The 22,833-nt window shown below is 57.1% G+C and overlaps 1 protein-coding gene across 3 annotated transcripts in view; it reads right to left on the bottom strand.

Moving 5' to 3' along the window:
* ANKRD11 (ankyrin repeat domain 11) overlaps positions 1-22,833 on the bottom strand; it is a 141,256-nt gene that overhangs the window by 4,559 nt on the left and 113,864 nt on the right. For all 3 annotated transcript variants that reach the window (XM_086757922.1, XM_086757924.1, XM_086757923.1), the window contains 5 exons: positions 11,490-11,660; positions 10,148-10,351; positions 8,168-8,310; positions 7,907-8,054; positions 339-7,072 (listed from right to left, as the gene is read on the bottom strand). In XM_086757922.1, the coding sequence (XP_086614048.1) occupies positions 339-7,072; positions 7,907-8,054; positions 8,168-8,310; positions 10,148-10,351; positions 11,490-11,660 (7,400 nt within the window). The remainder of the gene's footprint in view (positions 1-338; positions 7,073-7,906; positions 8,055-8,167; positions 8,311-10,147; positions 10,352-11,489; positions 11,661-22,833) is intronic.

Raw genomic sequence — 22,833 nt, 5'->3', positions numbered from 1 at the left:
CACGATCCAATTCCTACACTGCTCGTAAAAGCAGTTCTGCCTTCCAGCCTCAAATCCAGTGGATTCATCCAAACCTGCCCTATAGCCTGAACCAATCTCAGGCTTCCAGGCACAGCCCAAGGTCTCCTCTGCAGAATTACAGCACCTCCGAGGATGCCATCCACTTACCGAGGCTCAGATTTGTCACCCCGTGCTAAAAGCAGGCTAAAGCCACGGCCGGGGCGCTACCGGCACGGCGGGGTGCTCGTGGCACGCAGGGGACAACCTGGCTGTGCTGGTGGCAGCGAGGGAGCGGGACAGTCCCCGACGCTGCGGTTCAAAGAGAGAAGGCGACTCACCACTGGGATGTGGAGCTTGCTCAGAGGCTTGCCATCCAGCAGGTAGGAGCCCGTGTAGGTGACGTACTCGGCGTAGCACTGCGGAGCCTGGGGGGTAATATAGCAGAGGATTTTCCGCTTCTCTTCGATCTTTTTCCGGATCTGGAGGTACTCGAAGTAGGGGTTGGACCTGTCGCTGTGGTAAGGTTCGATGTCGTCCAGTTTTATGGCATCGACGATAGCTGCCAGTGTTTGCTGTATCATCTCCCTCGTCTGCTGGGTGGACGTGTTGATCTGCTGCTGCAGCTGCTGGTTGGAGCGCTGGAAGCGGCGCTTGCGCGGGTGCTGAGCCTGGGAATCGTCCTCCTCCGCGATGCGGCCTTTGGCACGTGTGGCGGGCGCAGAAACAGGAGGAAATTCCTTCTCGGATGAGGCGGCGTTCTGCTTGTTTTGGTTGGCGAGCATCTGAGCCCGGTTCCTGGTAATCCGCTGAGGAATCTCTTCTATTTTGGGGGGTTTGGGAGCTTCTGCTACTGGTTTTTGTACTGGCTCGACGGTTTCAGCCTGAGCGCTGGCCGGAGGCGCGTCTGCCTGCGAGGAAGGGACCTGGCTCCCGCCGCGTGCCGCAGCACCCTCCTGCGAAACGCTGCCCTCGGCAGCGGCCACGGGTGGGGGACAGGGCTGGGAGCTGCTCTCTGCCACCCCACCAGAAGAGGACAGCTCTTCATGCACGGCCTCCACCTCTTTGCTCTCCGCCTGAGCAGACTCAGACGGCGTCTGCTGGAAAATTTGTGCTTCCGAGTCCTCTGCTCCTTTTTCCTCAGCTACGTTCAGCGCTTCCGAGGTGGCTTCCTGAGCAGCCACTTCTGGTTTCTGCTCCTCTGCTTGTGGCTCCGTCTCCACGGGCAGGACAGCAGTCCCCTGGCTGGCCGGCGGCTCCTCCGGCTCACCGGACGCTATCACGGATGCGCTCGCTTTAATGATGCCAGCGCTTGTTTCTGAAGCCGCTGCTGGGCTTTCCTCTACCGCTTCTGCCTCCGCCATCTCTGTCTCCGCAACATCCTTCGGCTGGAGCGGCAGCTCCGGTAGCGAGAAGGGGCCAAGGTCCAGGTCATCTTCTGTATTGGTGAAGGGATCAGGCCACGTCACCGCCTCCTCCGTGTTTGCAGGTGCGGCGTTATTGTTTTCCAAATAGTTGTTTTCTGGGGCGCTGACAACTTCTGCCGGAGGTTCTGCTGGCATACAAGGGGGCTCTGGAGGTATCTCAGGGGCTTCCTCTGGAAGAGGCTTGCAGTTATTGAAGAACGTGTCTAACCTAGTAGGGGACATGTACGGAGCTTGCTCTTCGGCATTCGCTATTTCTCCCGGAACCGCTTCCTCAGCATCCTCCTTGACTTCATCGAGCCCCGGCTCGGACACCGACAGAGGGTAAGATATGGGAGAAACGGGGTAGGAAGTATCCGTGGGAATGAAGGCGACCGGTGCAGGATGAATTGGCTCTAGGGAACAGAGCGGAGGTTTAGGGGACTCGGAAAACCTCTGGGGAGATTTCATCAGGAGCTCGGAGCCCATGGACCAGCTGACAGGGTGCTCTGCGGGGTTACCCATCAGGCTGGGAGGCATGGCGGCGTCAGGGTTTCTGGAAGGAGCGTTATCCCAGTCCATGTTGTTTTGTTCTGGCAGACCCGAGCTGAAATGGTTTTCTTCAATTGGTGGCAAGTAGGTAGATTCCGGCGGCATAATGGAGGCAGTGGCTTGCTGCTCTTCCGTGGTATCCAAGGGCATGCCGAGGTCGGGGGGAAGAGCGCTTTCTACCGAAGGAGCCAGCAGCTCATCTCTGTGTGAAGGGGAGGATTTTGCCTGTAAACCAGAAAAGACACTTTCGGGTGACTGGGTGACGCCGCTGACCGCTCCGGGCGCGCAGTGCAAAGCTTCCACCTTTGGTGACGAAACCCCGTAATCCGGTGAGTAATACCCGGGAGACAAACACTGGAACTTCTCAGCGGGGACAGGAGGAAGGGGAACCTTCTCCTCCATCAAATGCTGCACTGGGGAGTCGTAATTGGATGTCGCTGGGACACTTTGCTGCCTGAAAAATTTATCCCCAACACTGAATTCTTCTTCAGGCGCCCTTCTGAAATCAACCGAGATGGAACGATAAAGGTTCGTGGTGGGTATGGTGCGAGTCGGGGTCTGACTGGGATTCTCGGGGAGCCCACTGGAAACGTTGGCATATCTGTCGAAGAAGGACGGAGAACAGGCGTTCATGGACATGGTGGATATGGGCAGCGAGTGCTGCGAGTCCGCACACTCAAACATCAGGTCCGTGTAGTCTTCGTTACTGCACGAGGGGGTCCTGGGCGTCTGCATCACCTCCTCGTAGCTCGGACAAGAGACGACGGATGCCGGGGTCGGGACTCCCGTCGGCCGGTTCTGATCCGGCCTGGGAGACGCCGGGAGGATCTCCTTCAGCTGAGGACCCGTTATCCAGTCCTTGGAGTCTGTCCCAACGGCAGGCTGTGCCTTGTTTTCTGGTGACAGTATAGGAGTCAGCGGACCCAGCTCTTTAAGTTTCTTGTCCTTGAGCTGAGTATCCAGCGCCAACGGCTTCTTTGTTGCCAGGTCCAGGCTCCTCTTGCGCACATCTTCCGCGCTTTTCAGTTTGTCCTTTAGTTTGGGATCTCCGGACCTGTGCCGCATTTTCTCCATTTGCTTCATTCTCTCTTTGTGCCTTTTGTGGCGCTCCTCGATTTCCAGGTCTTTCTGGCTCAGCATCCTCTCAAAGCTGGTCATCATCAAATCGCCGTCCCCCAGAAGCTTCTCCCTTGGCCTGACATCTTTCTTGCCGCTGTCTTTGGAGAGGGTTATTTTTTCATTCCCATTGCTTATTTTTATTGACTCCGACTTGTCTTTCTCTTGGTTCTCCTTCAGCTTCTCCTTCAGTTTGGTTTCACCGAATTTGAGGTTGTCCTCCTTTGATTTATCTTTAAAGGTGGTAACCTGAGGACTGTCCTTGTCTTTAAGCGTTGACTTTGGCTCGTCTTTGTGATGTTTAAAGAAACCATCTGTATGTTTGTCTCTATGCTTTTCCTTTTCCTCCTTCCATTTTTCCTTGTGTTTATCTCGCTTCTTTTTCTCTTTAGCTGTGCTGATGGTGCTGGAACTGTAAGTCTTTTCTTTTTCCGCCTTCTTTGACAGCTCTCTTTCAGAATCATTTTTATCTTTCTTTTCGGAAAATAAGTAATCAATGCCTTTCTCTGGTTCCTCATCAGGCTCTGCCTTCATGTTGTAAGAAGCGCTAAAAGCATCCCCATCCGCAGCGAAATCTTTTTCATAATGAGTGGAATCCTTTCTGCTGCTGGAGTCTTTGAATTCTTCTGTTTTCTCCTTTTTCTCTGTCTTCTCCTTCTTTGCTTTTTCTTTCTCGTGACTTTTCTTTGATGAAGATGAGGAATGTCTGTGTCTCTCCTTCTCCTTGAGTTTGTCCTGCAAGCAGGGTAAAGGGAGAGAGTCTTTAAACTTCTCTTCAGCGGCATCAGCAAGAGAGAGGTTAGAAGACTCGAAGAGGCTGGTCAGTCCTGGATCTTGTCCTCTATCTGTGAAGCTGTCAGAAGAGATCTCGCTGATTTTGTCGTTGGAGTCGTCTCTGTAGTCATTCAGAGCCTCCTCCTCCAATTTCTCCAGCAGACTCTTCTCCGACTCCCCTCCTTTCGAAGACTTTTTCTCTTTAGAATGCTCTTTATCTGGCTTCTCCTTATGCTTGCTTTTCACCTTCTCCTCATTGGCATGTTTCTTTTCAACCTTTTCTGGGAGCTTTTGCTTGTTTTTCTTCTCTTGAGTGGAATCTATGGATGTTCTGTCTTTCCTGTCCTTGTACTTCTCAGTGGAGTCTTTATCTTTCTTCTCCTTGTGTTTGTCAAAGGAACTCTTCTCCTTCTTCTCTTTTCCCCCTTCCGATGTTCCTTTGTCCTTTTTCTTCTCCTTGGAGTCCTTATCTTTCTGCTTCTCTCCTGAATGTTGCCGGTCGGAGGAGTATTTGCGGTGCTTGTCGGGGTACAGCTCCTTCTCAGCAGCCGCGCCGTCGTCCTTCTCCTGCAGACTGTCCAGACGATGCATTTCGCTCCCAGCGGAGTCGCTGACTTTGAACCCAGTCAAGCTGTAATCATCCCTCTCGTCTTCGCTTTCGTCCGTGAAGATGTCTGCAATGCTGTACCAGCTTTTCTCCTTGCCTTTCTTCTCATCCTTTTTCTCGGAGAAGTCCTCTCGATCTGCAGAGAAGTTTTTCTCTTTCTTCTCTTTAACCTGGTCGAAAGAACTCTTCCTTTCTTTGTCTTTGCTGTGCAGGTCTTTGTACTTCTCTTTAGTTTCTTTTTTCTCTTTGAAACTCTTCTCTAGTTCTTTGTCTTTCAGGATTTTCTCAGGAGCAGCTTTTTCATTTTTCTCCTTGTCACCTTCTTTGGATTTTTCCTTGTATTTTTCTGGCTTCACCTTTTCTTTTTTTTCTTTATCGGGAACATCTTTCTTCTCCTTTTCCTTCCCAGAATGGTGCCTCTCCCAACTCTCCAGAGTCTTACCACTGAATTCGGGGTCGGACTTATCCTTGAAGAACGTTTCGCAGCCATATTCTTTGAAGTCATCTCGATAGGGCTCCTCCTGCTTGGTTTTGCTATCTTTTCGATCTTTCGAGCCATCAGAGGAATCTTTTCTGTCTTTGTTGGTTTCACCTGTATCTTTTTCTTTCCTCTCCTTGACACTCTCTGCAGAATCCTTCCTTTTCTTATCCTTTTCAGGCAAGTAACCAGGAGTAACTTTGTGTCTGTCCGTTTGGTCCTTCTTCTTCTCGGAGCTTTTGTCCACGTAGTCCCTCTCTTTCTTCTTTAAGAAAGTGTCCTTTTCATTCCGTTTCTCGTTGTAGTCCTTCTTCTCTTTTGTTTTATTTTCCTTTTTCTTGTCTTTAATTTCCTCTTTTACGGGTTCTATGATTAGCTTTGCCACGGTGTCATTTTTAATGTCCCTGAAATCTGTCACTGGAGAGTCCCAGCTATCTTCACCTTTGAAATCGAAGGACGAATCAGAAGACAAGTCGGAAAACCACCTCTCTTGCTGATCATCCGAAAGGCTGAACTTCGTGTCCTCGCTTTCAGGAAATTGGTTTTTGTTATTAAACTCATCAAACCCAGACTCATCCCTGTAAAGTTTTTCTTTTTTGCATTTTTCTTTCTCTTCCTTGAAGGATTTTTCTTTCTCTAGTTTAGAAACCTTCTCCTCCTTCAGCTCATTCTTCTTTTCAGATTTTGACTGCTTGTCTTTCGACTTCTTCTTTCTCTCCTCCTTGTGTATTCTTGGCTTCTCCTCTTTGGGAGACTTCTCCTTTACAGGTTTCTCTTTTTCTGATTTACTTAACCCTTCTCTGAAGGATTTGCTCATGTCTTTACTACCATCTTTGACTTTTCTTAATGATTTCTCCTCTTTCAAGGATTTTCCAGTCTCATCTTTAAACAACCATTCCTTCTCCTCCGCTTTACCTTTGGGGAGCTTCTCCTCCTTCTTACCGTGTTCTCGCTCATGCTTTAATACCTTCAGTTTGTTTTCGACTGGATTTTCTGTCTCTACTATCAAGCCTTTCTCAGGCTTTTGTTTAGAGTCCTCATATTCAAAAGAAAAGGTTTTGATTATTTTAATGTCTTGGCTGATGGGACACTGCCCCTTCTCCTTGTTTTTATGTTTGTGTTTTGTTTTATGCTTTTTAACAACCTTCCCCTCCTTGTCCAGCTTTGGAATTGCTCCATCCACATTGCTATGGAATGAATTCTTTTTCTCAGAAACAGTGTTGTGTGAGGTGTTTTTCTTTTTGTGCTCTGGTTTCTTCCTGACTGGCTTTAGCGACTCTAAGCTCGAGTCCTCGGACGAGTAGTCTGACTCGCTCGTCAGTCTCGTCCTCGTGGAGTCCGACAAGGAACTGACATCTGACCAAGCTGGAGAAGATATGGTTTTCCAATTGTCCGTCCTCCAGTGCTTGGAGTGCTGCTCTGTAAGATTGGGATTATGTTTCTGGGATGCTAAACTCCCGTGAGAAGAGGTCGATGAGGCAGACAGAGAGTTAAACAAGGAGGATTCCTTTAGCACTAGCCTGGAGTCCTTTACACAGCTAGAGCTCTGAAGAGAGTCTCTATCATCCTCCTCACTCTCCACGTTTTCACTCTCTGATTCAGAGGAACAAAATTTGTCATTTTTTTTGCCAAACCGAACCTCTTTGCTTTTCGTCTCCTTCTTCCGCTTCTTTTTTACTTTGCTTTTCTCCTTCTGCGGCTTTGTGCTGGCGGGCTCCCGAATCTTGCTGCTGGGCAATATCGAGTGGGTCGAAAGCCGTAGCTTCTCTCCCGTTCCCACAGCAACGCTGGTCTCCTCCTCGTCCGAGCTGTCCGATAGGATGCGGTGGGCAGCTTTCTTTGGTGTAATTGTGTTATTTTTAGTATAAGTTTTCACTTCCATTTTGGGTATGGAAATAAAACTGTTTGCTTTAGTCTCTTTTCTGTAATCCTTTTTCAGCAAATGTTTGTCATCGACGGGCGGGACCCGGTCCTGCTCATCGTCCTCATCAAACTCATACTCATCCTTCACCGGGGTGATGGTTTTGGGGGGCTCCTGGGCCTTGGGCTTGTGCTTCAAACCCTTCTCAAACTCTGAGTCTGTGTTATTGCCATCAACAGAGCTGGAGGGAGCGAAGGAAGGGGCGTCCTCCTCTTCTGAGGTCTCTGCAGAGATAACAGAACAACGCGTTAAGGGCTGCGAGGGGCTCTGGGGAGGGAACATCATCGGTCTGCTGCAGACGTGAACCCCTGTGAACAGCTCTGCCGCCCTTCTGCCTCACCCAGCCTTTGCTAAGGTTGCAGCTGAAAGCTTGAGATGCGAGGCTGGGAGATCTTTTGGAACGGGACAGCTATCCAGTCCAAACCTGAACGGGGTGCTCCTCAAAGCCCCGTCCAGGGTCTACCAGCAGAACTTTTTAGTAGGGTTATGACTGCGAACAGCGCAGGCCAAGACTCCCCATAAGGCTGGCACTCCAATTAGCACTGATTAAAACCTGCGGTGTGTCCCACCCCGCACAGCCACTGCGGTGGCACTGGCGGGACAGGCTGGAGCTGGGCGCTCCGCTGAGGGACAGCCCGGGAGCACAACCCGTCGGCGCCGGGACAGCGAGCGCCGCGCCCCCCTGAGTGGGGAGGGCTGGGGATACACGACGTGTGCGCAGACCTCCTCCTCTCCACACACGAGCTGGACGATTACCCACGTTCCACAGGGAGGACATCCATTTACCTGCAACCGGCTTCCAATCCTACATCTCCATTGCACCAGGCAAGCGATCTCAGCGTAGACTTCCAGGGCAAACAGCTAGAGCTCCCGGAGCTCAAGGCTGGTAGTTATGGTCTGAACTGGGGTTACAGCTACAGATGGGCTCCTGACCACGGCAGCAGCGTGCAGGTATTCTGACAACAGTCTAACTTCACTGTCCGCTTAACGTCTCTGCATTAACAGACAGCTGCAGGCCACAAGCATCACTCCCACGTTCACGGAAAGGTCAATCTCACCTGTGGAGCTCTCTTCACTAGAGGGGTACGTGGTCTTTCCCAGGAGCAGATTCACCATGGTGGGAGAATTAGCTACTTTTAAAGGTGTCTCGCCCTTCCTGTTGCTTTGATGAGGATTCCCTCCATAATGTAACAACAATTTCACCACCTGAAAGCAGAAATCGAGACTTGAAGATGCTCATAATGGTGCTGGTGGTTGCTTGAAGCACAACGAAAAAAAAAGTTGCTAAAAACACAGCTATGAAATCCAGCAGAACCCACCTTGAAGTGCCCGTTATTTGCTGCATCGTGCAGCGGGGTGTCATCGTCCAACCCCTTCGTGTTGACTTCGGCGCCCGCAGCAAGCAACTGCTTTGCAACATCGTAGTAACCCCGGTTGCACGCCTCGTGCAACGCTGTCCAGCCTGCAAGCAAAGGGACACTCAGAACGGGGACATCACCTTCACGGAGAAGGTCAGAGCCAGCGACAACCACCCACCACCCACAGGTGCCGGTGTGTCCGGGGGGCTGGGGCTCTAACCGCCAAGACGACGGCCTCCTTCGCCCAGCTCCCCATGGTGCAGCAGGAAGAGACCCGCGGCTCTGCCTCGCTACTCCGACCGGCGGCAGTTAAATCAACCCCACTTTTCCCTCCGGTCACGCAACGTGCTGCAGGCAGACCATCTGCCAGAACGGACATGGCCCCAGGAAACGGAAAGGCAAAGGTTCGCGTAGGGAATTAAGAGAATTGCTGATGCTGTGTGGAAGGCAGGTCTCAAATCCTGTCCCCTTCCTTCTGCTCTGTAAGGGAAACGCTGCTGCCCAGATCAGGACCGAGCTCTGAACCGCAGGCATCGCTCTGAAACATCCCCCACGCAGACCCGACAAATATTTTCTGTGTGCTCTCCAAAGCAAGCAGCCGTGCCGCCGCAAAACAGGCCCGCGGCTCGGGGAGAAACCAAACAGCGGGTCTCCACAGTAACAGCGGCCCTAGTTCTCAAACAAACCTCTGAAGAACACAGAATGAAATATTTTATTGTGTTCAAACAGACTATTTTTAAGCAGAAACTGTTTTGAAGTCTCCCAGCAAACGTGCGCGGCTCCATGGGTATTTTGCTGATAGCACCGTGGGAGCTCGTTCCGTTCCCGTCGCTCGGAGCACTGAGGGGCACCTGCGACCAGAATTAATCACACCGGTACTCCAGTCTAGCGCTGGTATTAATCACGGAGGCAGAGGAACACGCTCATCTATTTATAGCCCCAAAATCGTGCGAGGAGAACAGCAATGAGCAAAGTCAAGCTCTGGGAAGCGCTGGAAGAAAGGCTGCCTCGTGCTAATTCAGCCCCATCGCTGCTACGGGTGCGCAGGGACGGTGCTGCTCCATCTCGCCGCAGCGCGTGGGGCCGCTCCCGTCCCAGGCTCGGCTGTGGCCGCAGCCCAACGCCCAGGCCCCGTCCCCAGTCCCACCACCAGAAGCAGGGGCCTGGCAGCACTAAGGAGGAGGAGGAGGAGGACGTGGTGCAGCTCCGCAGCCGAGGCTCAGGGCAGTGTTCCCTCTGACTCGGCTGCCCGGGAGCCTCACCTCGCCCTTCATGATCGCACTGCTCCCCAGCAGCAGCACCCCCACGTTCAGTGCTTAAACACAAAACCCAGCAAGCTGTGGGCATCAGCCACTCCACTCTGCAGCGGTGACTTCACAAACTCACCCTTTTCGCTATTTTTGTGCGTACCATTCCCTAGAACTTCAGTAAAAAAGGGCCAGAACAGCCCACCTCCCTCTGCAAATCCCCTCCAGGCTTCCAAGACGGCACCCACGTGGAAGGGCACACGAAAACGGACCAGAGGGTCCTGGACACAGCTCCAGAGCGCGGAGCCACGGCAGCGCCAGGATCGCTACGGATCGAGCCCAGCGCAGCATCCCTGCGCCGAGCGGGAGCGTGCTCACGGCACACAGGACAGCCCACGCAGTTAGCTGCCAGAGTCCAACAAGGGACCTGCTGGTTTTCAGGGATTTATTAGCAGTTGGGTTTTTTTGTGGGGTTTTTTTCGTTTGTTTTTTTTTTTTTAAAGGACAGCAAGACTTTTTCCTCCCCAAAGGGCAAAACCATTCTTTCTGGTTAATCCTCTCTTTACAAGCAGCAAACCCGTGTTATAAATACACTGCCTTCTTGGGCAGGAGACGTTCTCGGAGGTGGAACGGGGAACCAGGTGGGAAAAGGCGCCGCGGGCGGCTCCGCCAGCACCGCCAGCGGGCTGGTTACCTGCAAAGTCCTTCACGTTGACATCTGCACCCTCGATAATGAGCTCCTTGATGCGCCGGGCATCTCCTCGGATGGCAGCTCGATGCAGCCGCGTCTCTCCGCGCTCGTTTCTCTTATTTACTTTATCTTTGGTTTTGGAGGCAGAGTTAGGAGTTCCCTTCTGACAAACCGTAGACTGAGAGGGATGCTTTGGTGTTGTGTCAACTGCAGGGAGGAGCGAAACGAGAGTCAAGCACCGCAATCCGGAGGAAGCCCTGAGCCCTTAGAGGGAGCTCTTGCAGCGCGCGTCCTCTCCCCAAAACGCTCCCCACAAGGCAGGCAGGGCCGGGGAACCTCTGAGGGCCATGCGAAGACAGAGAAAAGGCTGTGTGTGCACAACGCAGATACGAACTGCCGGCTGCCAAAGCCCACTGGAGAGAACGGCTGTCCTCGCAAACACCGTAGGCTATCCCATGATTTAGGAGCAGACAATGCAGCTCCTTACCCCGAAACTTCATTTCCTAAGGGAAGTGGCCTTTTACCAAGCACATGTGAGGTCTGGCAGCCTCGGGAGGAGACCGCGCATTTCCTGGGAAAGCAGCTGAACCCTCTGAAGCCTACACAGCGTTCGGCCTTCCCCCCCCACCCCCCGAGTAACAGCGGCACAAGCAGCTAGATTGATGTTAAGAACAACACACCACGTGGCTAAAAGCTGCGATGTTCGTGTGTCGGACGCAGATGGGGCACACAGACAACACAGTGCTGCTAAAAACCCCGGGGGGTCATGTATGCAACAGATAAAAATTACTGAAATACAAAATCCGTGGTAAACACATTTCAGCTGCTCTGCACCGCCGGTTACAGCTGCACTGGTTACCCCTCTTATCCCTCTCCGCAAGAAGAAACATTTGAAAACCCGCAGAGGATGGCATTGTAACTTTATTCACGATGCTCCTTTACGGCGTGAGCCTGAGACGCCAGCGGAAAACGCGAAGCCCTGAGGTGGAGGAGGCTGTGGGACATCTCCAGCTACTCCTGACACTGGAGGAAGGACGGGCACGCAGCCCCGGCGAACCCTGGCAGCAGCCTGTGCCAGGAGTCACCGCAGAGCCCGTGGGAGCGGGGGTCCCGCCGCCCCGCTCCAGCATCGCTTCTGTAGGAGGCTGGAGAAGGTGCCCCACAAGCCAGCACCCCGCCGGCGGTGCTGAGAGCGAGGAGAGCCTGGGGAGCAGCGTGTCAGCCCCTCCGCGCCGTGCCAGGGGTGGAAGCTCACCTCTGGTGAGCCCAGGTACTCTGAGCCTCTCGCTGCAAGCTCACACCCGCCCACCCGCGCCTCTGAGCAGAACCGCCCTGCGGATCTCACCTGGGCTGTTTGCAGACTCCTCTGCCGTCATCTGCATAAGGAGAGCAACCTGCTGGCGCTCGGAGAGCGGGTAGCCCGCCCGGATCCCCGAAAGGCCCATTCCGAAGAGCAAGCCAGGCTTCCTGGTGGCGGGCTCCTTCTTAATCCTCTTCCGCTCCGGACCCTGCTTTTCTGCGGTGCAAGGAGACACAGAAACGCGACTCATGAGTGTTGCTGTAACCAAAAACCCCGTCCCTCTCTGAGCAAAGTGCTGACAGCTCTGCAACTCCGTTTCCGTATCTCAGAAACTAAAAAGCCTGCAGTGGAGGATGTGTCCCTGCGGCGGGGGCACCGGTGCCCGGGGCAGCCGCCCGGGCTCACCTCGCTGCGGCCGCAGCTGGGACGCGCGCTGTACTGCCGCCTGCCAGCTCCTCCAGCACAGGGCAGAACGGACCCGACCTGGAGCAGGAGCTGCATCTCCTCCACCGCAGCCTCTCCTGGCTCCCTTCTCCCCCACCATCGAAGAGCAGCACAAGGGGGAGGGCGCGGGTCCTTGGGGGGCCGCTGCCAGTACTGTACCTTCCATCTGGCTTCTAGGAGCCCCCGTCTCGTGCCACGGTGCTTCCAGGAGCCTCCGCAGCCCTACACCACCTCAGCGTGGCCTGAACTGGAGGCATCTACAAGCATCGACAAAGAGCGCCAGGCTGACAGCCGGGAAACGTCGCCATCTCACCACCTCGCCATCATCGAGCCGAGGACTCTGCAGCCAAAGCATCAGCGCCAACTGGGCCCCCACGGGGACAGTGCCTGGGGGACAGGGCCGGGTGCGCTGCCCCGGGGAGCGCCGGGCTGGGCCTCTCCTCCCAGAGCCGCTGCTTCCAGCCCAGCCCAGCGCACCCGCCTGCTTAGCTACATCCCCTCCTACCTCCCTCTAAAAACCCCCAAATAAATGGGAGGGGAGGAAGAAATTCCTGTGCCCGGCTTCTCATCCCCCGAATCCCAGCCGGATGCTCGGTCTCCTCAATCACCCAGCCATGAAGGCAGCTCCTGCTGAGGGACCGAGCGCGACCGCCTCTAAAGCCGGTACTGGCTGCTGGCACGCCGTGCGCGCGAGGATGAGACCAAACCCCAGCCTCTCCCCGCACCTCTGCCCCTGTTCTCACACCACAGACCCACTGCAAACTGGTGAGAACTGGACCCTGCCCAGCGCTGTGCAATCCGCTGCCCAGCTCAGCCCAGCTCGCACACCTAACCTCTGCGGGAAGCCCGACTCTACAGCTTGCTGAAGTGTTTTTCCAGTTTTTTTACACAAGTACGGATCCTTCTCCCATGTGAGGAGAGCCAGCAGCCCTTCCTCCGCGCTTCTGGCGCGCTTGCTTGCTGGTGCCGCCCGGCGAAAGCACAGGTCCCACTGCATGCTCTCGGTGGGTCTGAAGAGCCGCAGCCATGCCAGAGTCCCACCGCAGGGACGTGTTCTGAGAGCGAAGTTTCAAGGTGCCAGTTCAGGAAACAAAAACCAAGTTTCCTTTCGTGGAGCCAGCCGAGCAGGAGAGACAGAACACCCTTCCGCAGAGCAGCGCGAGGATTCCCTGCCGACAGCCAAGCCGTACCGCTCCTACCCGGCGACTGTCCCAAACCCACACAGCAGCACAAGGAAGACGCGGTGCGCGCGAGGGGAAAATTCAGCTGTGCTCAGGCCGATTTCCAAGCAGCGATACGGTTTGTTCACAACCAGGCTAACCCCGCGCAGAGGGCCGGTAACGACGTCCTTGGCAGTCACGGCTATGAATTTATCGAACGCAGGCGAGCAGCTCCTCGCCCTCACATCGTGTGCTCCACCACCAGCTCCAGCCAAGCCGGTTCAACACTGCTGGAGAAGCCTGAGCGGCACAGCAGCCCGCTGCACCCTGATGTAACGAGGAGACCGTGCACGGACGAGCTGCTCAAACCTCCCGCACAGACAGGAACTCTGCTCCCAAACCGACTGCGCTTGCTCTTCGTGAGAGCAAATCCCGCCTGCGACCGAAGCACAAAGTGAAAATCTCTTCAACGAAAGGAGTTTTGACTCGCGCAGCCCCAGCAGGGACTGGTACTCGCCGGGGTGCTGCCCGAAGACCGGAGAATCGAGGGGGTTATTTACCACAGCAAGGCCCTGCTCCCCCGCAGAGGAACGCCACACGACCTGAGCACTTCCACGCGGGCCGACCACGGCGCCGATACCGTATCTCGTCTTCCAGCGAGGTCACACAGGCAAGGGCTCTCTTCTACTGCCATCTGACTCTAAACATGGTTATTATTTTGCTAAGACACTTTGAGAATCCCAGAAAGCCTCAGAGGGATGACACAAGGAGGTCTGCAAAGAAGAAAACGTCTGCTAACGTCCCCCCAGAGACAGGGCTTCAGCTCCCAGCAGCCAGGGAGGTGAAACCCCACCAAGCGACCACCCAGGGTCTGCCCAGTCCCCAGCTCCAGCGCCCTGAGACTGGGAGTCAAAAGCGCGTGGGGAGATGTAGAGGTTCATGAGGATTTGCAACGGATCGCAGAGATGCACGCTTAACGGGAAAGGCAAATCCCGCAGCCCCGACCCAGCTCTGCTCACCCCGTCGCGTTTGCCATTGTCACGCTCAACGCGGGTCACCGGCACGCAGCCGCTCGTGGGACAGAGCCCGCTCTGCCTCCGCGCAACGCCCAGCAGGCCAGGTGAGACCACCAACGGGTTTGAAACCAACCAGCAGACTCCGCGCCGAAGCACGGCCTTCCCTGTGCATTCACCAAACCGCCGGCGGAGCAGAAGCCGGCGGCAGATGAGCGCAGCAGCACGCGGGGACGGCTCCACGGCTCCAGCTCGATTCACGCCGCTCGCGTCTCCCGCGCTCCCTCGGCTGAAGAGCAGGCAGCTCCGAAATCCTCTGCTGCTCTCCAGGGCAGATGATTTCCATCGATCCCCTGCACTTCTCAGAAATAACAACTCCGCGCCGGGGAACCTCCCCAGGCAGAGAGCACGGGCCGCCCCTCTGCACACAGCAGCCCTGAAAACGCGGCTGTGCATCGAAGAATCCCGGTCTAATCCTCCGAAGCCACATTTCGCTCACCCTGACAGCCATAACAGAGCTGGAAGATGAAATCAGATCACAGGAAAGTGGATAGCTTTTTAATGGCTCAAAATAAAATTAAACTCAACGTGCCCATGGTAAAAAAAAAGACAATTTAGGCTGGGCAGTTCCAGGAGCCGCGCCGCCGAGCAGCGCGTCCCGCCAGGCACGCCGGCCCCAGGCACAGGGACACCTGATCCGCACACGCCGCGCCCTCCTGCTCCTCGCTCGGCTCCGGAGCTGCCTTCAAAGCAGGTTTGTGAAATCCCGCTCGGCCAGGCCTGGCTTCTCCGCGTGCCTCGGCCCAGCAGACAGCCCTGGCTGCATCCAGCCATGCCGCAAAGCGGGGCGCAACGATGCTCGAGGGGGTCAGGCCCCGGCCAGCGGCTTTGAAGTATGAGCAGTGCACAAGGGCTGTACGCGGCACGGAGCCACAATTAGCACGGGAATGTTTTCATTAATTTATTTATCACTCAGCTGCCGCAGGTTGCCAGCATGAGCCTGTGATTCGCAAAAATTGATTACCAAGTTGAACCGAAGCCCCCTAAGCCCCTACTAATTCTGCAGTTGCAGAATTTCCTCCTCCACAGAACATTTAACATTAAAAAGTATGCGATCAACAAGATAAAAATAAACTGGAAAGCAACTGCCAGGTCCTCGCTCCCTGCGGTGAGGGCTGGTGGAGGCAGCCGAGGCCTCGGGCCGGCGGGAGGCGGCCGCGCGGGTCCCTGGCGCCGGAGGATCCCGCCCGGCCCCGCTCGTGTGCCGCGCGACCGCCGCACTTCGCCCCTCGACGCCTCCCTCCGCCCGGCAGCAACGGGATTCCCCTCCTGGCGCCGGGGCCTCGCTCACCGGTTCCCCCGCGGTCTCGCCGGCGGAAGGCAGCACCATCCCCTTCGCAGCGAGACGCGTGGTTGGCGGCTGCCGCGGCGCAGAGGTTAATCCGACCGCTTTGGGCGTTCAGGGGAAGTAGGTCGCCGGCTGCGCCGCCTGCGCAGGTTGCATAAGGAGCGGGGCAGGGCTGGGCTGGGGCAGCGTCTCCCAGCTCCCAGTGCCGGAGCGCCGGGCTCCCCGCGCGGGAAGACGTACGGGCAGCGTGCCGAGGGACGGCAGAGGCGAGGCCTGGGCAGAAGGGATGCAGCGGGAGCTGTTCCCAGCGGACACACGCCGTGCGGCGTTGCCGGCGGCTCCACTTCCCATCCTCAGCCTCGGCAGAAGCGCCCGGCAGGGCCCTGCTCAGCCTCGCGGGGGCGAAGGCCTGGGAGGGCTCCGGGCTGCGCCAGGCCTAACAGAGCTGCAAACGCGTTTCATTCCGTAACGGCCGATCCTGCTCAGAACCTGGCTTTCTGCAGATTGTAAAGGGGCAGCCGCAGGAAGATCTCTGCTCAACGGCATCGGGCTCCGCTGGCTCCGGCGGGCTGCTCCTTCTCTAATTAAATGCTTTTCCGTAACGCCCTGCGGCCACACGGAGCAAACGAAGAGAAACACTCGCAGTGGGTGAACACCTCGGCAAATGGGAGAAAAGGGGATTTCACACTAAAACCCCTTCAGCGAGGCTGTCCCACGCCAGCCCCCGGTACACGGGGGTGCGCACGGAAGGACCCCGCTGCCATGGTCACCTCGCCCCGATCACCAGAGACAGGCTGGGCCGCGCACGCTGGCCCCGGCGCCGCGACACGCTGCGCTGCGCGCCCGGGGATGAGCCGCGCTTCCCGGTCGCGATTTTTAACGCAGCTCATGTTCCGCTTGCTTCAGCCTCCTGCAAACCTCCAGAGCACAGCCGCGGCCGGCGCTGCTGCGGTTTAACTCGGGCATCCTGCTCGGCTCGTCCCTCACGCTGACGCCAGCACGAACCGCGCATGCAAGCTTAAAGGGGAAATCGGGATCTGAGCGGAGCCGCGGCTGCCGAATGCAGCCGGGGAGCTGCTTCTCCGTCCTTGCATCACGCTGAACCCCAGGGGCTGGCGGAAGGCAGAACAGCAGCCGGTTCCCAGCACAGAGGGATCGGAGCGTTAGCCCACCGGTGCTTCTCCTGCCCACGTTAGAGCCCCCTCGCGCTGCTGCACCAGGGAGCACAAATTCGGGGCTGCTGGAAGCCCACCGGCGGCTCCACGGAGGTCCCAGGGCTTGGCACAGAGGGATTCGGTGCTGCTGAACCCCTGGTCCTAGCCGAAACGGGAGAGAAGAGAGGCACGGAAGGAAAAAGGGCAGGACGGCGGTGGAAAATCAGAGACTTCTTGAACTGTCAGATGCCGGCAGGTCGTGGGGACGGGAGCCGCAGCTGAGCAGCGCAGCTCCTCGCTCCCCATGAACGCGTCGTACCCTGTAATGCAAAAAGCATCTGTTCAAACCGCTCCGACATGACAGCACACGCGTGTGAGGGGGTACCCTGAGGAAAAACACCATTTCCAAACGAGCAGCTCAGGCTGAACGTCTCCGGGCTGCACGGAGACACCGACCGCTGGCTCACGGCGAGTCGGGACTTTCAACGGTTTATTTGCCGAGCAAGCACACAAACAGAAGATCAATAAGAATAAATCAGAACGGCACAGACAGCAATCGAGACTGCGCTGCACCCCTGAGAGACTGCGCGAGCCTCTGCGCTCCCCGTCCACAGCCCGGCCTGCGTAAGAGTGACTCATTTTTACCGCACAAGTTGGAGGGCACAAAACACTTTGGAGCACATGAGCCCAAAGCCGGGGAAAAGCCGGTTTAACCTGCACATGGACACTTACACGTGCTCACAGGGCATCGGCCGACGCGGACCAACGCGTGCTGAAGACGACCGTTCCCGGGTCGGAGGTTTAGAGCAGCACAGCAGCGGCGTGAGACGGGAAGCAGCCCAGCGGCGCGGGCAGACAAACAAGAGAGGGCAGCGGGGGAGCAGGAGGGAGGCCAGGCGAGCGCCAGGCTGCGAAGGGTGCGGCGAGAAGGGCGAACAGGGCTGGCGTAACTGCGCGGGGACCAGACCACCATAACGTGGGGGAACAAAGCGCTCAGGCTGAGCCGCTCCCGCACAGCCGTGAGCTGGTTCCTGATCTGAAGGATGGAGAGGGCGCGGAGCCAGAGACTCATCCCGCACAGCGAAACTGAGAGGACGGCGGAGACGTCGGCTTCGACAATCGGGAGCGCAGGAGACGTGCTGGCGGGAGGAACAAGCCCGTTCACAACCACGTCAGGTCACTGTGCGTGGCGCTGAGCCCATGGTCCTCACCGCTGCCGCCGGCTCCCTGGGGACAGAGGAGCTGCGGGCCTTGACCTGCGTTAAAAACTGTAACGGGGCTGGAGAGGTGTAATGCCGCGCGACAGCCCGCGATCCAAACACGGGCGCTCTCCCTGACCCGCAGGACAGAAGCGTGTACAGGCGTCTCCTCACCAGCGCCACTGGCTAACACGCTGCTGCCAGAGGAACCCAGAGGCTTGTATCGGGACAACCACCTCCACGCCAAACGCAAATAATCCCGAGCGAGACCCATTTTCAGGTCTAGACCTTCCATTTCCCACAAACCAGAGAGAGCTGGAGGAGGGAGAGCGAGGGAGGAAGGCTCCACACAGCCACCGGGCCAGCCCTCCCCTCCTGGGAGCAGGACACTCTGCAGACAGCGCTGAGAAAAGCTCTTGTATGAAGGAAAAAGCCATCATTGATAGATTTTTGGTTCACAGCGACGCAGCACACTGCAGCCTCTCTCTCTGCATGTTAAGGAGGCGATGCCGGGGGGGAGGAGGGAGATTTATGGCAGCTCCCATCATAACCCGACCTGCTTTTCCGCACAGCCCTTCCCAGATGGCTGATGCGCACGGGGAGTTTCTAAGGGTGACGCGAAGGCTGCCGTTCGCCAGTCCATCCGCACTGTACCGGCATTATGGAGCCCGGCGAGAAACGCAGCCGCGCTGACATTCACTCTCTCCCCGGTTGCTAGGTGAGAACAGTTTCTTGACTATTTTAGTAAAAGGACTGAAATCATACAAGCAAAGAAAGACCCAGCGCAGCGCAGCCCGTCAGAGCCCCCCAGCTGCACGCAGCAGCCGGAAGCCAGCGACAGCAACGCACACAAACAAGGGCTTCGTGCGCAGATGCGTTTTTTTAAGAAGCCAGCAATTTGCTTCTCACAGCTCCCCTCGCCGGCCTCGCACCCGGTGACTGACGAGCCCGTTCCCGTGCGACGGACGGCGCTCAGAATGTGGCAGGCATCAGGCAGCCCCACAGCCGGCGCCGGGAGGGGACGAGGGCTCAGGGCAATCTGATTCATCAGTGTTTTCTGACCCAGGAATTAGCAGCATGAAACATACTTGGGGGATGAGCATGACGGAGGCTGCGAAGCAGCAGCAGCTGGAAGCTCCGAGGCCAGCTCCCGCTGACCGCACTCACGCTAACCCCAGCCACCAGCAGAACCTCCCTGCCCAGTTACGAGCTGGGAGGGGGGCTGGCGGACGGGCACTGCCCCGTGGTATTGCTTTTATTTCTTTTTTCAAAGCAAGAGGCAGAAACAGCTTAAGGACTTTCACGTTTCCGCTGCGGGGCCTACTGGGCGCTCAGGCCATGTTGTCCAGTTTTCCTCCCCGTTACCAGTCTCTCCTCCCTCCTGGGGTTGAGATGACCATCAAACGCCAGGAGACCACGCCCGCCGCAGATGATGCCGTTGTTATCTCTGTCGGCGGGGAAGCTCTGTTCTCCATCCCCGGTCTCCTCCTGCTCTGGGCCCTGCATCACAGCAGGTCCTCCACCTCCGCCGGCCTCGGCATCAACACCACCAACCAAAACCACCAAGTGACGCTGAGAAATCCCACAACCCGAAGCCGCAATGCTGCTCATCCACACCCGGATCGCCTCCCACCCCGGCCGGGGACGGGAAGCGGCAATGCTCCAGTCGGAGCAAGATTTCGCACAAGGCCAAGGAGCAGCAGGGAAGTCGAGGGGCTGGAGCCAGCAGCAACCCGCAAAGGCCAAATAAAGCCCAGAGTACTCCTCACGCCTCCCAAACGAACCCTCGGAGGAGGCAGACCTGCACCCAGGGAGGTAACGAGGCACCGGCACCGCTGCAGACCTGCAGCTCTGCCCCAGCCTCGCTCGAGCCTTTCCAGCCCGCAAGGAGAGCGCGGAGGCCAGAATTCATCCACAGCGCTCGGGGATCCGTACGAAGCCCTAACTCTCCCCGGTGATGACTGAAGGCCTGGAAAGCACAGCTCCGCCTTGAGCCGCGGGACCCAAGCGACAGGCTGACACCGAGCTGGGGAACGGCCCGCAGCACGAGCGGACATAGCGAATTCTGCACTCCGGACCGCGCATTTCACAGCTGACCTTCGAGCGGCGTTACCTGAGCTGGCACGCACGACACGGAGCGGTAAAAAACCTGCCCGTCCGCTCCGCAGCCTGCGCGGGAGGCGGGAGCGCCCAGCCCCGCTGCTGTTGCCGGCGGTCTGGTGCCGTTGAGTCAGCCCGTGACTCAGCCGCGGCTCAGCGCCGCAGGCACCAGCGCCGGGAGGAGCAGCGCTCCGTGCCAGCCGCCCGTGCCCACCGCTCCCGCCACCTCCTCGCAGGTGGCTTCCCAGCAGGACTGCCCCCTTCCTCCCTGCCGTCTCCGCAGGACGCTCTTCTGTGCGCTTCTTAATATCACAGTTTTCTAATATTTCTTTTTTTTTTACGTGCCTAACCTCCTTTCAGCAGAGCGCACCGACGAGGAGCTGCAGGAAGCCTCGCAAGCTGCTGAAATCGCTGGGAGAAGAGCTGGCGTTACTTGTTTGGCGGCTGCCAGGCAGCACGTAGGCTCTCGGCACGGTCTGCGGACGTGGGGAGATGCCGCACGAGGGAAAGGAGAAGGGAGGAGGAGAAATCGCAGGCAGAGACGCTGCTCCCACAGTGCTGGCTCTGTAACACGCACGGGCTGGAGGCTCACAGATTCACGTCGTTTTTTTTTTTTCCTAAAGACAGTTTGTTTAGTTAACTCTGAGGAACCCGAGAGCTAGAATTGTTGCTCTAGAAACCATTTTGAAGGAGACAGTTTTAAAAGATTTAGCACTGAACCTACTGTACCCACACCACACACTGCATCTCCCACAGCCCACGCCAAGCCCCTCTCCGTAGGGAACAAACCCCGGGCCGCGCCGGGAACGCCTGCTCAGGACCAGGGCGCAGGGAAGGCACGCTGCGCTGGAGGCGAGCGCTGCGGAGAACAGATGAAGACTGAAATCGCTTACTTGCTCGCTTTCCGAACACATCAGCGCTCTGCCAGCGCTCCGAAGCCAACCCGAGGAGGGGGCTGCAAGAGGGGGGCTGAAGGGAGGGCTGATAACGCCTGCAACCTGCGGCGAGGGGACGGAGGATTCACGCTCGTGTTTAAACATTTAAAGAGGGGGGAAAAATATCCCATTCCAGAGAGAGAGAGAGGTCTTCCAGCTCCCAGCTCCCTTCAGCCGAGTTCCACGTGGCTGGGGCATGCCCTCGCAAAAACACCCTCAAACACACACGGCAGCCCAGAAGCACGACTGCGTCACATAAATCATCCCAGGTCAGCTCCGCAACCGGCACGGCGAGTGCCGATGTCGCAATCCCGCTTCCCACAAGGGCTGAAATCGAAGTTTAGGAACAGAACAAGAACATCCTCCGGGGATGCGGGGAGGCGTCGGGGGCTGCGGGGCGGGCGCGCTGCAGCCCCTTTGCTGGAGACGAAAGCCCGTCCTCCAGCACCCCGCTAGCCGGGCACGCTCTGGCACGCGCTGCCAGAGCTGCGTCCCTACGGAGCACCGCGCTCACGAGGCACACCCAGGCGCGGGGCACCCCTCCGTCCCCGGACGACGCGGGCAGCTTCTGCGCACCTAGGCACACGCCTTGGCCTGCTGAGCGAAGGCCAGCCGCGAGCAGGGCAAGGAACAGAAGGGGCTGAAACGCCCCGCGGTTGCCAGCAGGATGGTGCAAGAGGGGAGCAAGGTGCCAGGAAGTCTTCCCCCATCTCAAGCACCTGATTTTTGGAGTAAACGATCTCAGAGGAGAGAAACAGGCTCCTGCTAGGTACCGCTCTGCCTCTGCGCACGCTCCTCTGCAGCTCCCTGCTGCCATCTCCTCCCCAGCGCCTGAGTCACTTCCTCTCCTCGGTCTGCACCAAGCAGGTTGCTGGAGCCTCGCCTACACCTCGCCGGCGTTCGTCCAGCCCGCTTTGTCTCCAAACGCAACGACGGCCTGCGGCCCTCCTGCGTGCAGGCAGGGAGCCAGGCCGCTGCCGGCCCCCGGCTCAGCCCTGCCGCTGCATGCTCGCTTCCCCAGGAAGGACGAGCTCTGACAAGGAAGGGGAAGAGGCGTCCGAAGACGGAGAGTCACGCGCCTGCCCCTGGACACGCCACTGCGCGTCCTCACCCGCCAAACAGCCCCCGCCGCTGCCGTGACAGACCCACGCGGCGCTCGTCACCTTTTAAAATCTGCCAGCTGCCAGGCTGATGCACCGTGTCCCGCATCAGACCACCTCACACCCCCAGCCGGAGAGGAACCGCAAATACATCTCTTTTTTTTAATAATTTTAAAGCATATTCCCAACGTTTAGTCCATTTTATCTCTTTGCACAGTTACTGATCCTTACCTGACCAGAACTATTTCCACGTGCAGATTTCCTAGGAATGAACAGAAAGGACCTGTGCAAACCTCTGCCGCATTTAAGCCCCTTGCAACCAAACAGCATTATTTTCCCACGTCAAAGCTTTGCGAGGGCTCTTCCCAACCGCTTACAAAGCAAGCGGCCCATCCAATGTCTCCGTAGCTACGTGGGGCCGCAGTGGACAAGAGCCACGTGTACCAGCCACTCTTCTGACCTGCCCGACCGCAACATAGCCGGACTGAAACACCCAGAGCGGCACCAACGCTTCCCAGAAACCCGGGGTGCGTTGAGGACACGGTGCTCGGTCACGCCGCAACCACCGAAGCAACGCTGGCAGTCCCAAGAACAGGGACAAACAGGTCACCTTGATGTCCTTACGGGCCTGAGGGCCACCTGCACCGGCCCCAGAGAGCCGACCTAAACACCCCAGGCGGCCACGCCGCCGAAGGCACCCCTCCAGCCCGTCAGTGTCCCCCGTGGACAGCTCTGCATGTGTTCAACCACGCCTGTGCGCACACCGACTGGAAATAATTGTTCAGTTTTAAGACAGTGAAGCACTAAAAGTTTAAAGCCCCAAAACACCAAAGCACGGTGAGACACGTACACACGTACGTATCCGGTTTACTTCAGTCACATGCATGCAAGCTCAGTTTTTTGCTGCTTGCTTTTTTTCTTTTAAAAAGTACCCAG

This window comes from Chlamydotis macqueenii, chromosome 13 (genome assembly GCF_036417535.1).
Source record: "Chlamydotis macqueenii isolate bChlMac1 chromosome 13, bChlMac1.mat, whole genome shotgun sequence".
Lineage (NCBI taxonomy): Eukaryota > Metazoa > Chordata > Aves > Otidiformes > Otididae > Chlamydotis > Chlamydotis macqueenii.
This window is presented reverse-complemented; position numbering and strand designations above follow the sequence as displayed.